The sequence below is a fragment of the Polistes dominula genome, unplaced genomic scaffold (genome assembly GCF_049000335.1).
Source record: "Polistes dominula isolate Pdom_NZ unplaced genomic scaffold, Pdom_raw_medaka contig_83, whole genome shotgun sequence".
NCBI lineage: Eukaryota > Metazoa > Arthropoda > Insecta > Hymenoptera > Vespidae > Polistes > Polistes dominula.
Window position 1 is genome coordinate 2577177 of NW_028301032.1, and position 13615 is coordinate 2590791.

The 13615-nt window shown below is 28.0% G+C and overlaps 2 protein-coding genes across 7 annotated transcripts; one reads left to right on the top strand and one right to left on the bottom strand.

The window, feature by feature from the left end:
- Positions 1–317: 317 nt before the first annotated feature.
- Positions 318–8950, top strand: row (relative of woc). Of its 6 annotated transcripts, none has more exons than XM_089174403.1 (21): positions 318–736; positions 830–958; positions 1072–1227; positions 1321–1409; positions 1501–1555; positions 1637–1760; positions 1825–1889; positions 1978–2052; positions 2131–2278; positions 2367–2507; positions 2590–2760; positions 2837–3327; positions 3404–3854; positions 3959–4374; positions 4739–4967; positions 5062–5231; positions 5323–5515; positions 5618–5831; positions 5934–6124; positions 6207–6334; positions 6472–8950. In XM_089174403.1, exons 3-20 carry the CDS (start codon positions 1087–1089, stop codon positions 6329–6331), a joined length of 3489 nt encoding a protein of 1162 aa, XP_089030529.1. In that variant the 5' UTR covers positions 318–736; positions 830–958; positions 1072–1086; the 3' UTR covers positions 6332–6334; positions 6472–8950. The 6 variants fall into 6 exon arrangements, with proteins under 6 accessions (XP_089030529.1, XP_089030530.1, XP_089030528.1 ...); XM_089174404.1 differs by having other exon boundaries at positions 318–623; XM_089174402.1 differs by having other exon boundaries at positions 318–958; positions 1051–1227.
- Oda (Ornithine decarboxylase antizyme) lies at positions 7328–9970 on the bottom strand. The gene is made up of 4 exons (XM_089174362.1): positions 9911–9970; positions 9548–9797; positions 9297–9451; positions 7328–9115 (listed from the first exon to the last, which is right to left on the bottom strand). The coding sequence occupies exons 1-3, from the start codon at positions 9968–9970 to the stop codon at positions 9336–9338; spliced, it is 426 nt and encodes a 141-aa protein (XP_089030488.1). The 3' UTR covers positions 7328–9115; positions 9297–9335.
- Positions 9971–13615: the final 3645 nt, after the last annotated feature.

Here is a 13615-nt window from a genome sequence, read left to right on the forward strand (position 1 = left end):
TGTAATATCACATTAATTAATAATATACAATTTGATCATTTTAAAGTTTTAAGTTTTAATATAAGATTTATCTGTAACAGTATGCATATAATATAATACATAAAAGTATTGCATATATATACCTATCTACTATTGCCCCCTGGTGGTCCCGGTGATAACTAAGATGAATACCTTGCCGACAGTTGTCGATAAGATAGAAATTGTGTTTCCCTGACTTGCCGACAGTTGTCGAAAAAATAGAAATTGTCTTTCCCTGACTTACCGACAGTTGTCGTAAAAATGTCATCTTAGTTAACATCGAGACCGACCACCAGTTGGCGATAGTAGGTAGAATACTATATTCTTTGATTTATATGAATGAAATTTATTAAGATCAATAATTTTCTACGAATAAAATTATTCGAAATAATAATTTGTTAAGAAGATAGAAAAAAGAAAGGGGAAAAAAGCAGAAACAATTTTTTAAGAGATTTGTTTATTCTCCAATAGCTTGAAATAAACAACACAACGAAGATCCCATGTGCCGCCATTTTAGTCAACAGTAACGAAAGGCTTAACACTATGAAAATTGTTGCATTAACTTTATTGCGGTTATATCAATGGAATTGATATTAATAAAATCTGTAAGAATTATTTAAATTTAATTCTATTTGAATAAGAAATAAAAATAGAGATACAAATTAAATGAGTAAATAAAATATATAAAAATATAAAATTAAACGAACCGCGAATAAAGGTAAAAAAAAGGTGCTATAACGGACGAAGCATATAAACAAGTTCTTTTTATTTCTTAATTGCATAATTATGGATCCTTATGGTGTTGTAACAGAAGCCAGAAAGGCCGTATTTGTTTAAAACACACAGTAAGATTTTGGCAATATCCTGCAAGCAGTTTCGAATCTTAATGATTTTTATAACTGCATGGAATTTATGTTGATGGTTGACAGAGAGACAGATTGTAAGTATATTTTGTATATTGACATATTATATATTATATGTTATTGTTATATACCAATACTGTTGCTATACATTTAATGAAATGTTCATAAGATTAAAATTAATGAAAAATAGTATAAGTACTACAAGATGCCAAAGTCACGTACTGCTTCACAATCGGTCTCAAGCAATAGACCGCTTCATATGACATTGAATTTGGAATGCGTCGAAGAACCATTGAGCGAATCACAATTAAAACAAAGAGAAAAGTTACAAGAAGATTGTCAGAAGGTAGCCTGCCTGCCTGCCTATCTTTATGCGAATATATCTTGATAGAATCTTCATCTTTTAATTAATCTCAAATAAATGATCGATGTTTTTAAGGTTGCATCTACCTTGGAGCAATTAGTTTTAGATCATGGAGGGAAAATAGTATGTCAGTCTGGATCCGTAAATGGATATCAATATACACTGTAAATATTCAATATCTCAATTGTTTTATATTTTAACATTATCATACATTTCATTTTCATTCATATGTTTTATAATTAATTGTTGCTTTAGCCCTCCTAATACGCAGCAATCAATTCTAAAGAATCCACCGCCATTGCTAAATGTTGTAAGTACAATGTAATATTAATATTTATATTAAAACTAATCCATAAAAAGGTGTATATACATATCTATAGATATATTACAGAATCAAAATACAGGTCAACCAATAAAACTTAATATGGTAAATAATACTAACGGTGCCCAAGGGAATATTCAACTGGTCGTTGATCCACGAGTAGGAGTTATTCTTGGACAAGTTACTCAACAAGGTAACATTTGGTTATTGTAAGAAGCATGATTCATTTATAATCAACCTAAAAAGTTTTGTTATAGGCAATACGTCAACAACAACGGCTATGTCAACTTCAGTGTCGTCTGCTCAACCTCAATCAGAAAATGTAAGATCATTCAATTAATTGTCATTCATTTATATTGTAACGCCTTATATCAACAACTTCATACTCTTGTGAATTTTCATTTTTATAGTACAAATACACTAGATCCGGACGTCGAACTAAAGTTCTACAATTACAATCGCAACAACTTGATATTATAGAGGAGGTAGGTATATTATTTTGTTATTACAATATTATATAAGAACACGGACAATATATTTTCATTTTTTGTTTTTCATTAAAGCCTGTTCCAGTACCTTCCACAGTACCTTCTACAGTACCTCCTGCAGTTCCATCTGCAGCTCCTCCTGCGGTTCCACCCGCAGCTTCTCCTGCAACTGCTCCTCGTGGACGATCGAAAGGTGGCCCTACGACTCATGTTGTATCTTCAAGTAAGTTGTAACTTCAAAGAGACTTTATACAAGACATTTTAAATATGTTTCTAAAATCAATATATTATTATCAATATTATTGTCACAGCTACTACTACTCCGCAAGGTGTTACAAATCTCCGAATAAAAACTGTCAACAAACCACAAGTAACAAGTCAAACAACATTAAATTCCAAACCTACCGAACAGACTAGTATAGGTGGTATATCGGTTGGAATCAAAAATACAGGTACTAATTCATGATTTATTATTGAACCAAAAATCAACAATACATATATTAATATTTATCATGATTATGATAAATTTGACAGTTTCCGAGCAAATTGATGAAACAAAAAAGAATCTTCCCGATAGTAAAGAATTTACTTTTAATAAAATGACCGGTGGTAGAACTTTTCCTTCATTGGTTGTTGTGGCGAGACCTAATCTTCGCACAAAAGATATCGCACCGCAAGTCGCATTGAAGGAAAGATCTGAACTAGGTATCTATCAAATAAAATATATATATATATATTTCATGTTTGAGATTTGATATCGAATATATAAAATGGTTCACAGATATGAAAGTAAAAAGTGTACTTATGTATTCTGCTACAAAATTTGCCGAATGGTTAATTCAACAAGGTCTAGTTCGTGCCGAACAACATTGTATATTACATAGTACAAATTATCAAAAAGAAAAGCTTAAATTAGGAATGTATAGCGATCAAGGTAGATTCCCATATTCCGGAGGATACGTGTGGATTTCTAATTGTTGTCCAGATCGCTTTGTTTCTATCTTTTCTGGTTCTATTTTCCAAGGAGCACCATACACTCCTACAGTACTTTTAAAACTTATTTATCATTGGGCATGTCAAACCAATGTACAAAATGTAGTTTCTTGGGTCAAAGTTTCCAATATATATGTAAAAAATTTTTATACAAATTTGCGTAGTGTATGTACAGCTGCAATATGGGATAAAAGTAGAATGATGGGTGGAAAAAATTCAATGATACAAGTAGGTGTTATCAGTTTAGGTACTACTTCCCAGGATGGAAATTTACGTCAGGTAAAACATATACACATTTGTTCTTCCAATCAAATAAATCCTTATATAATTATTTATACGCATATATTTTTCTTAGGTGAAAGTTGAAGTTCTTGGTGTATTAGATATGACTACGTTAGAATTAAGATTGCGTGCTTGTGATCCAGTACAAGATGGAGAAAGATCGTACAAGAGAAGATTTAATAATATTCTTCATCCATTGAAAAATTGGGTACACACAGATTCGAGAATTATGACGGACTTTACGGTTGACAAAAGTACTTTACAAGAACTTGGTTTTCTTAACGTAACCCAATCAGCATTTTCTGATCAAAATCCTCGAAATTTCATGAGCAATTATCACATAATGGAATATTTAAGAAAAATAGTTCCAAGGATGTTTCAAAATACATTGAGCTTACTGAGTAGACAAATGATACAACAATTCTTGGATGAACTTGTTTGGAGAGAAATGTACAGTGCTACTGCGGCACGTGCATTTGACAATATTGTACTTCATATATCTGATCAAACCAAGATAGACTCTAGTAAATATTGCTGATTTATTAACGTTAATCATATATTATAACTTATATCAATCAAGATATATACGTATCATTATTTTCATTATTTCGTGATTTTTTTTTTTTAGGCGATTCTATGCTAGAACGTCTTGCCAAAATTGCGGCCAATCCGTTCCAAGACTGGTCTTATTCCAAAACTAAACCTCCTCCTCCTCCTCCTCAAACTCAAACTCCATTAAATTCACTAATGATAAATAAGGATCTACAACAGACAAATTCTGAAAGAACAACAGTTCACAATGCTAAACAATCGGAATCTACTTTAATAAAACCTGGTCCTAAAAGAGGAAGAAAAAGAGTTGTAGCTACAGCGGCTAGTCCAGAGCCAGAAGCAAAAAAAAATACTTCCGATACGAAAAGTATTAAGGAAAAAGACAGAGAAAATAAAACTGAACAAATACAACTTCAACAATGTTATTATGCTACTATGGAAGGTGATCAAAATGTATTGTTAAAAGAGAATAAGTCTTTGTTACATTTTAAGGTACATTTCATTCATTTATATTAATACATTGACTGTCATGCAAATTTGGATATATTTTACTTATTAAAGTTACGCTATTTTAAAATAAAATACAGGAACCCCCCCCCCTTCTACTACAATACGGTTAAAAAATAATTTATCTTAAAATCATGAAATATCTGGGTCTCATATAACACGACACTTTCTAGGAACCGTTATTTACCGTGTTATATGAGGAGGATATGTTATTGTATCAAAACAATATAGTCATTCAAGTAACGTAATGAAACAGATCAACCCTGACGACAGTCAATGTGTTTTAACTAAAAGATATTTCATCAATATATCATAGTTACATTGTTGTGTTGTAATATATCAAATTTAGTGTTTTCTCTGTACTGCTATAATGCGCTCTAATACTGAAATAATGGAACATATAATAAGTCATGTACCACCTCAAGTACCGGATCAATTAGAATTTCCTGTATGCCGTTATTGTTGCACAACATTTTCTTCCAAACATCAGGTGGTAACTCATATTTCGGAAGCTCATAGTACATTTGGTAAATCTGCTGGTGATATGGTTGTATGTGCTATATGCGAACAGAAATTTGGTGAGTTGTTTATTATTATACAAAATGATATTTCATGTTAACCAATGAAATATTTATTTAAAATTATTCCTTTTTTTTTTTTTAATATTTTCAGGTAATAGCCATTTATTGATTAATCATTTAGCAATGATGCATTGTCCTTCAGAAATGCCATATCAATGCAATACCTGTGGTTATAGAACATCTAGTCACAAAGATATTATAGATCATTATTATAAAATTCATGAAAAGGGTGATGGTTTGCAATGTCCATTTTGTCTAAAGGTAAATACAACAGATAAATTTTCATTTGTCTTTGATACAGATTACTTGTAGCCATAAAAATGGATCAAATATAAAATCTATTTAAATATAGGTAATAGAATTTATTGTCGATGGACAAACTAATGCATCAAGTATACATTCGTTTTTACTTCATATGCAAAGACACATTGTCAGGAAAGAACAAGGACGTGGAAATAAATGTCCAAGGTGTTGTTTATGGTTTAATCAAAAAAGTTCATTGAAAATTCATCAAAGAGAATTACACAATTCTGTTATCAATTCGAGCAAGTATTATTTATTATATAAAATATCTATATATATATATATCTATATATTCTTTTTTATTTCTCATACGTTAACACATATTGTTGAAAAACGTTTTGTAGAAGTTGTACCATTTAAAACGACTGAAAAAGAAATAGTGTTATTGAAACAACGACCTGTGATAAGAAGATTTGATGTAGAAAGTCCTCTTCCTGAATTACCAAGAGACGAATGTGTCAAAAAGTGGAGTACAGGACCAATTTCGGTTAATGCTTCTAGTAGTCACTTACCATGTCAAGAATGTGAAGAAGATATCGATGAACAGGATCATTATCCGTAAGATTTTCTGTTTTTTTTTTTTTTTTTTTTTTTTTTTTTTTATTATTGATATGATGGTATGTACTTTAACGAGAATGATTATATTTTTGTAATTATTAGCGGAGAACAAAGGTGTCAACAGTGTCGTTATGTAACATGTTGTTGGCGTGCATTTAAAGAACATTTACAACAAATTCATAACGAAAGACCTATGACCAGTTTAATTGTTCCATCTCCACTTATAAATATTCCATTGGAAAAGAAAATGCAATGTCGATGTGGTTACACAACAAACGATGGAAATCAATTGGGTAAATAAACAAGAAAGGATTATTTTTATAACGTAAAATTAATGAAACATTGTATAATAATTTTGAGATATGATCATTACAGCCATACATTTAATTAAATGTAATGAAATGACGGCTTATCCGATAGAAGAATCAACACCATCGGGTATGCTTGATAGTTTAGGTCTTGTTCCAAAAAATGTATCCGATTCTTTAAGTATTAAATAAATTGTAAGTATACAAAGATACTAATATTGTAACAATAATAATATTTGCAATGATATCAACTTTCTACAAAACAAAAATATATGTTTTCTTATAATTGAATTATATGGCTTATTTATATTTTATACTATTGTTAATTACAGATAATTAATTATTTGATAATAAAGGAAAATTTGGAAAAGGAAAGGGAGAAATAGGAAAGAAAAGAAAAAAAAGAGAGAAAAAAAATGAGAGAATGAAAGAATATTATTGTGATTGTATAAAGTACGAAAGAGAGTTACAAATCATGTTAATCATTCTGATATACAAGTCTTAAGAACTATCATGTATAAATAATTATTAATTTTTGTTAAATGAAAAGTATATATATATATACCAAAATATTCGATTTTCAAAATAAAATTAACATTTTTTTGTCTTAATTATATCATCAATAATCATACGCAACAATTCCAAAAAAAAACTTAAACAAATATTCGAATCTACCTATAACATTTAGAAATACATTAATGACAGTAAATAGTATATAAAAAAAAAAAACATAATTATCGATATGTAGTATGCAGAAATATAACATTTCAATGTGTACAACAATACATATAGATTTACAATACAGTCAAATAGTATATATATATATATATTAATAAGAAAAAAAGAAAAAACCAATCGAAAATAAGTATTGTTATTAAATATTCTCTTCTTTCTTTCTTTACGTAAATATTGTTTTTATATATTTCTATAATAACAAAAATGAAATATCAATATATGCAATAATAAAGCAGAGAATACTGATTTTATTTTAATAATCTACATTCATAAATGTTTTATAATTAACACAATTTAGAACTATTTCTACATATCATTGAATCATAACACAAAATCAAAACTTCCTTCCTTCCTTCAAACAGTGATGATGATGATGATCATTCATCACATCTCCTAATCATCCCTTTGATTTTTTCTTTTTCTTGTCGATTGAAATAACAACGACATATAATGTTGTGTTTTATTCCATTTTTATTTAGCAATTGTTTTTCATGTATGAATAATAAATGTAGCATACATATACTTTTTTAGATGGTCAAGTGTGTGTTGTATGAATATATATATTATATATATAATACTAACTGACGGAGTAACTTTTACAGAATTGTTTTTATTTTCCAAATTAAAATCATTAGGTAGATTCTCTTGATCATTTAAATGAATTGAACACATAATAGTCCGTCATTCGTTACTTACCTTTACTCTCTTTTTTCTTTTTTCCTCTCTCTCTCTCTCTCTATATATATATATATATTTATATATATAATAATATATTTCTACTAAGCTATGAACATTTTTTATGAGTTTTTTAAAATATTTTACACTTTTTTTGTATTTTTTCTCTCATTTTCATCTTTTTGTCTTTATTATCAAGTCAACACTAAAGAACACATTTATTAGCAAGAACTCTCCAAAGTTAATCGATTGGGAATTACCGGATGACATATTATTTATATAATAATGTATTATTATAATAATATTTACTTATATTCTAAAATATGACTAAAAATGAATAAAACTTAAAATATATATATATATATATATAATATTTAGATATAATATAATGATTATAAATTATGATAACAACAATTACAAAGTCGCAGTATCTCTTTATTAAATTTTAACGTCCAAGTTTCTATTATTTGTTACTTGTTTAAAAGAAAATATTTAACGTAGATCTCACGTTCTTATTGTAAGTACTGTCATAAAAAAAAAAAAACAAACAAGAAACAAAAAATAAATACTCACTATAATACTCCAGATATTTCAATGTATAAGCAATAACAATTTTACTGCAGTTAAAACTTTATAAATTTTTCTTTTTTTTTTTTTTTGGAAACTCTTTTAAAAGAAAAGTTATAGAGAAATCAAAGTTATAAAACAACTATAGGAAATGGTATCATATTAAATGTTAAATTAAATGTACATATATCAAATTTGATATTAGAGTTTGCACAACAAATATTAAATCTATCTATATATGTATATATATATATATAATAAAGTTATTGCTATAAATAATACTTAGAAATGATGATAATAATAATAATAATAATAATAATAATAATAATATGGTAATAATAAAAAGTAATAATAATAATAATAATAATAGTAATTAAGAGAAGGTTAATATCTTATAAGTAAAAAAATACAGTTAGACCCAATCTGCCACGATTAACATATAGAGATTTATCGATAATAAATTTCTTCTAAAATTTGATGATTATTGTTACAATTTAATAAATTAATTTGTAACATTGAATCATCAATTTTTTCAGAATACGTGGGAGAGCTTAGTCAGCAATTTATATGATCTTACGAGAGTTATTAACATTGTGTTCAAGAGAATGAATTGATACATTCATCAAAAGCCTGTTACGTAAGTAACTCTACATATACGAGACTATTAATTTCTCTCCGTACTCCTAAAATACCTCTTAAATTTAACGCTAAGGCAATTTTCCAATAGATACATTATCTTTCTTTCTGTTTTCTTGTTTTCAATCAAATTTCAATATGTCCAATTGTTCATTATATGTCAATTTCGTTATATTATAAAAAAAAAAAAAATGAAAATGAATACTTTAAGATAGCATTCTCAGAAGAATGTTTAAGTCCATCTTTTGGTGCATAGAAAAATAAAAAGCAAAGCAAAATTAATGGAAAAGAATAATCAAATAAAATGTCAATTTTGACTCTTCATTGTTTGTTGAATTTTATAATAAACTTCTTTAACAGTACCTGTAATGATAAAATAAAAAATAATTAATAAATTAATTAAAAACAATAAACAACAACATATATGTATTGAAAATGAAATAGTCCTATAATATAAATAATGAATAAAATGAAAGTAAATAAATTCTATGTAATAAATATATAATATGTATGTTTAAGAAAATAAACTGAAAATAAAAAATACCTGCGCGTTAAATTTGAGAGGAGTCTAGCTGCTTGCCGATTACTCGATGGCATAGAGCATGTAGAGATTACCAGGGTCACTGATTTGAGGTACCAAGGCATGATTTGGTGGTAGTACCGTGAAGCCCAAAAACATGAAGGTACGAACCAGCATAGCTAGACCATAACAACAAACAGATTTAGTAGACGGAGAATTTTTGTCAACGCAACGGAAGGCTTCTACAGTTTCAAATAAAGGAATTCGACAACTACCTCGATCTGCTTTGTCTTTACGTAGACAAACAATGATATTAGTAAAATGTAATGTTTCTTCGGCATATTCCAAAAGGGATACAAATCCCTCCTTGGAACCCTCTGGTAGAAGGCAGCTTGGTACGCGAATGTAGAGACAGTTGCGCCATACTACTGTTTCCCACTCAACGGAGGTACTCTCCGTTAAGTGAAGCTTAAAGGTCAGGCGTACTGATTCACAATTTTTTACGGCTTTCAACAATTCATCCTCCTACAAAATAATATTACATTTTACATAGAAATCAAAATCATTCATCTAAATTATTATATTTTATTTAATAATGAAACATACTTGCACAATGTGGGAGCTCACAGAGAGCTGACTCTGCTTGATCCCCACGCCGCGGCTCTCTGTGTTGACTGTAGATACAGACAATGCGGCATGGGGCACATCAGGACCACCACAGAGGCCCCACACCCAGCGTTATACAGTAATGCTGGAGTGTCCTGGAACCATCCTCTAGGCTATCGTCCATACATTTACTCGACATTTCACTACAAAAATTAATAAAACACTTATATATATATATATATATATCTATACATCTATCCAGTTATCTGTAATCAACTATTTTGTGCCAAGATCTAGTTTTGCGCACAAATTTAAGGAATACAGTAATAATCTCACTAATTACGTGGGTTATTATCTTCACAAAAAAGGAAATATATAATGAATTTGTGTTTTTTTTAAATAATGTTTCGTTGTAACATCTGGGATTACTGTATACACACGAAATATTTGTTTTCATAAAAGACAAATATAATCCTTAAAAAATATGTAGTATTTTACATGAATATATTATAAAATGTTTACCATGATCTTGGAACCACTTCCAATGGTTTGGGTACCATTTTTAAAAATACGTATAAAGTTAAGAATTTACTAACAGAAGTAATGACAAATAAAATTGATTAAAAACGCGATGATAAACGCTGAGTTTGTTGTTATTGTTAAAAATATCTTGGAATATTCCGAGGCGTTAAAAAATCAGCTGTTTTAAAAGATCAGAAAAAACGCGGCAAATTCAAACACAACGATATTCGTGAAACTGTGAGAGAGTTCACCTCTTATAAGAGAACGGACATAAGGATAACTGGTAAATGACAAATAGATCGTTGAACATTCTCCATTTATAAAGATTCCGCGTAAATATACATACATATATACGTGAATAAAAGAATATCATATTTATGTGTATGTATGTATGTATGTATGTATGTATGTGTGTGTGTGTATGTGTGTATCGTGTCGTTGCTTTAAATTCAAACGTCATTAAAAACAGGCATCGAGCCAAACGCATAACCGTGTAAATACCTATACATATCCTATTTATGTGTTCAAAGTCTAACTAAAGGTGAAGAAAATAAATGTGCATGAAGAGATGACGTTTTCTTCTTCTCTATTAAGAATTAAGCCAAAAATTCTTTTACCAATCCCCAGACAAAATGCTAAAAACAGTATTCCCTAATTGAAACTTCTACGTTGTGTAATTCTGCATTACACCCATTATGTTTATTTGTTTCCTCTACGTCTTTCTCTTTTTTATCATCTATGCCAACAAAACTAAATATATATGTACAGATACACACATATAGCTGATTGATGATTAATTGATAATCAAAGAATGTAAATAAAAAAGTAAGGATAAAAATTATCAATAAAGAATGATAAACGTTATCTGTGGCGACTACTTATCATTATCATATTGTTATCATATATCATATCGTATTGTGTGTGTGTGTGTGTATATATATATATTAGTAAAAAAATTTATTTATTATTTAGAATGGAAACAACAAAGCTATCATAAATTTGGACTTTGAAACAAAAATAGTAAAACTGTTATCAAAGTAATATAAGTATATACTACCTATGAGCATATTTAATGGTAAACAATTGTATAGATATGCAGGTATAATTTCTGTGTACGAATATAGTTTATAACAAGTAGCGCATTTGTGATAGTCGACTATAAGAGAACAAGTCACGCGATAGATAATAAAAGTGAATCAGCTTAAATTGTCAACGCGACTTCTTGTAATATTCCACGTATCCTTTAGTACACGACGCATACACACATACAAATATCTTTCAGTATCTTTATTGCGATAAGCCATAAGCGATCATTTATCTTACAATCGAATGATGCAAAGAGATAAAGATAACGACGCAAGTAGTTGTTCTTCACGTGTTTCATATATTCAATTTGTATTTTAAATATGTTGCCCGAACTAAACAACCCTTTCAATGTTTTTGATCGAATAAATTCAACTAGCTTAATGAACGAAGACAATAGGGATTATATAAGAACTGTTTTATATTATGAGAACCTAACATATATCCCTTCTTCTTCCTCCCTGTTTTTCTTTTTTTTTTAATCATTGGTAATCGTTATTCTTAGAAAATATTTATATTGCATTTACTCTAATATCGACCGAGTTCCCTGCAATAAACACAACTTTTCACGACATTATATCTCATCGACAAATCAATAAATTGATTTTCCTTATATTTATATTCCTTTAAACAATCAAAATAGATTTTGTAAGAGTACAAAATATTAATCCAAAGTCATATATTGGTTTTTTTTTCTTTCTTTAAATATTATAAATATATTTAGAAAGTATGAAGTTATTCCATAAGTATATGGATCTAATTTATTTTTATAATTGAATTATGTATAATCCCTATATAACTGCATATCCTAGGGAATTATATAGGGATCCCTATATATATATATATATACAAATAGATATTTTTCTTTGTAAATTTAAACATAGTATAGATAACATTAAAAATATATCACCTTATACAAAAATTATTTTTAAATATTTTTGAATTAACTAGATTCATTAATGAATATAAAGTGAGTTTAACAAAGAGATAAATGTGTCACATTAGTGAGATAAGAAACTTCCAAAGCTTAGAATGATAAAGAATAGTATAAATTTGTCCTCTCGAGTTATACAGAAAACAAAAAATAAAATATGAAAACGTACGTGATCAGAGACACGTATGCTTAATACTGATAGACATTGTGTTGAAAAGAAAACAAAATGAAATTGCCGCTGCACCTAACGGAATATTCATACATCAGATCCAAAACCGGTTTTTACCATCTGCAGGCAAACTTTTTGTTTCAATCAAAATTTAACAATGAACTAATATTATTAATTATTTTTTTTTTTCAACAAATTATTTACACTATTAATTGATATTAAACATTTCTCTGGAAAATGTAAATATATATATATATATATATTATATAATAAAAATAAAAATCATATAATTTTCATAAATAATATACATATGTAGATATAATATTTATTTAAAATATAATATGAACAAATATATATATATAACAAATTATATAAAAGAAATTTCTTAGTTTTTATAGCACACACACATACATACACACACATTAACATAAATTTTATATCTTGAATAATGTATATTTATGAATTTTTTTTGATAATATAAGAAATTTAAAGGATACTAAACGCGGAAGTTCGTATCAACAATTAACAGATTATACGTATAACATCATACACATACACATACCAAACACATACATGTGTATCATGTATATTGTTATTATTATTATTATCTATTTTCATATGGTATAATATTCATAAATAAGATTATATCTCATCGAATTGCCATAAATCGTAGCTTTCTTTGGACTACATTTTCATACGAATGCGCATTACATTACATTACACACACACACACACACACACACACACACACATACATACATACATACATATATACACACACCACGCGGGCGCGATAATGTTCGATAAATTAAACGATCGACATGACATATATATGTATATATATAATTAGCACTTAAAATTGTTTTCTTTTCTTTTTTTTTAGATTTTATATCCTTATCGTTAATCAATTTTAAAAATAAGAGTTTTGTGACATTATTAAATTGATGAAATCTATAGGATAATATAGCGTTGATAATAATTTGTTAAAGGTTAATTTGATTAGAAAGTTGCATGACGAATTAAAAACAT

Bases quoted from the DNA above. Each gene is read 5' to 3' on its own strand.
- row (XM_089174402.1), top strand. From the start codon at position 1,087: ATGCCAAAGTCACGTACTGCTTCACAATCGGTCTCAAGCAATAGACCG. The intron at 1,410-1,500 runs GTAAATATTCAA...TTGTTGCTTTAG, and splicing joins AATGGATATCAATATACACT to CCCTCCTAATACGCAGCAAT. The intron at 3,855-3,958 runs GTAAATATTGCT...TTTTTTTTTTAG, and splicing joins TCAAACCAAGATAGACTCTA to GCGATTCTATGCTAGAACGT.
- Oda (XM_089174362.1), bottom strand. From the start codon at position 9,970: ATGCCGCATTGTCTGTATCTACAGTCAACACAGAGAGCCGCGGCGTGG. The intron at 9,798-9,910 runs GTCAGCTCTCTG...ATTATTTTGTAG, and splicing joins CGGCGTGGGGATCAAGCAGA to GAGGATGAATTGTTGAAAGC. The intron at 9,452-9,547 runs GTAGTTGTCGAA...GTTATGGTCTAG, and splicing joins TAAAGACAAAGCAGATCGAG to CTATGCTGGTTCGTACCTTC.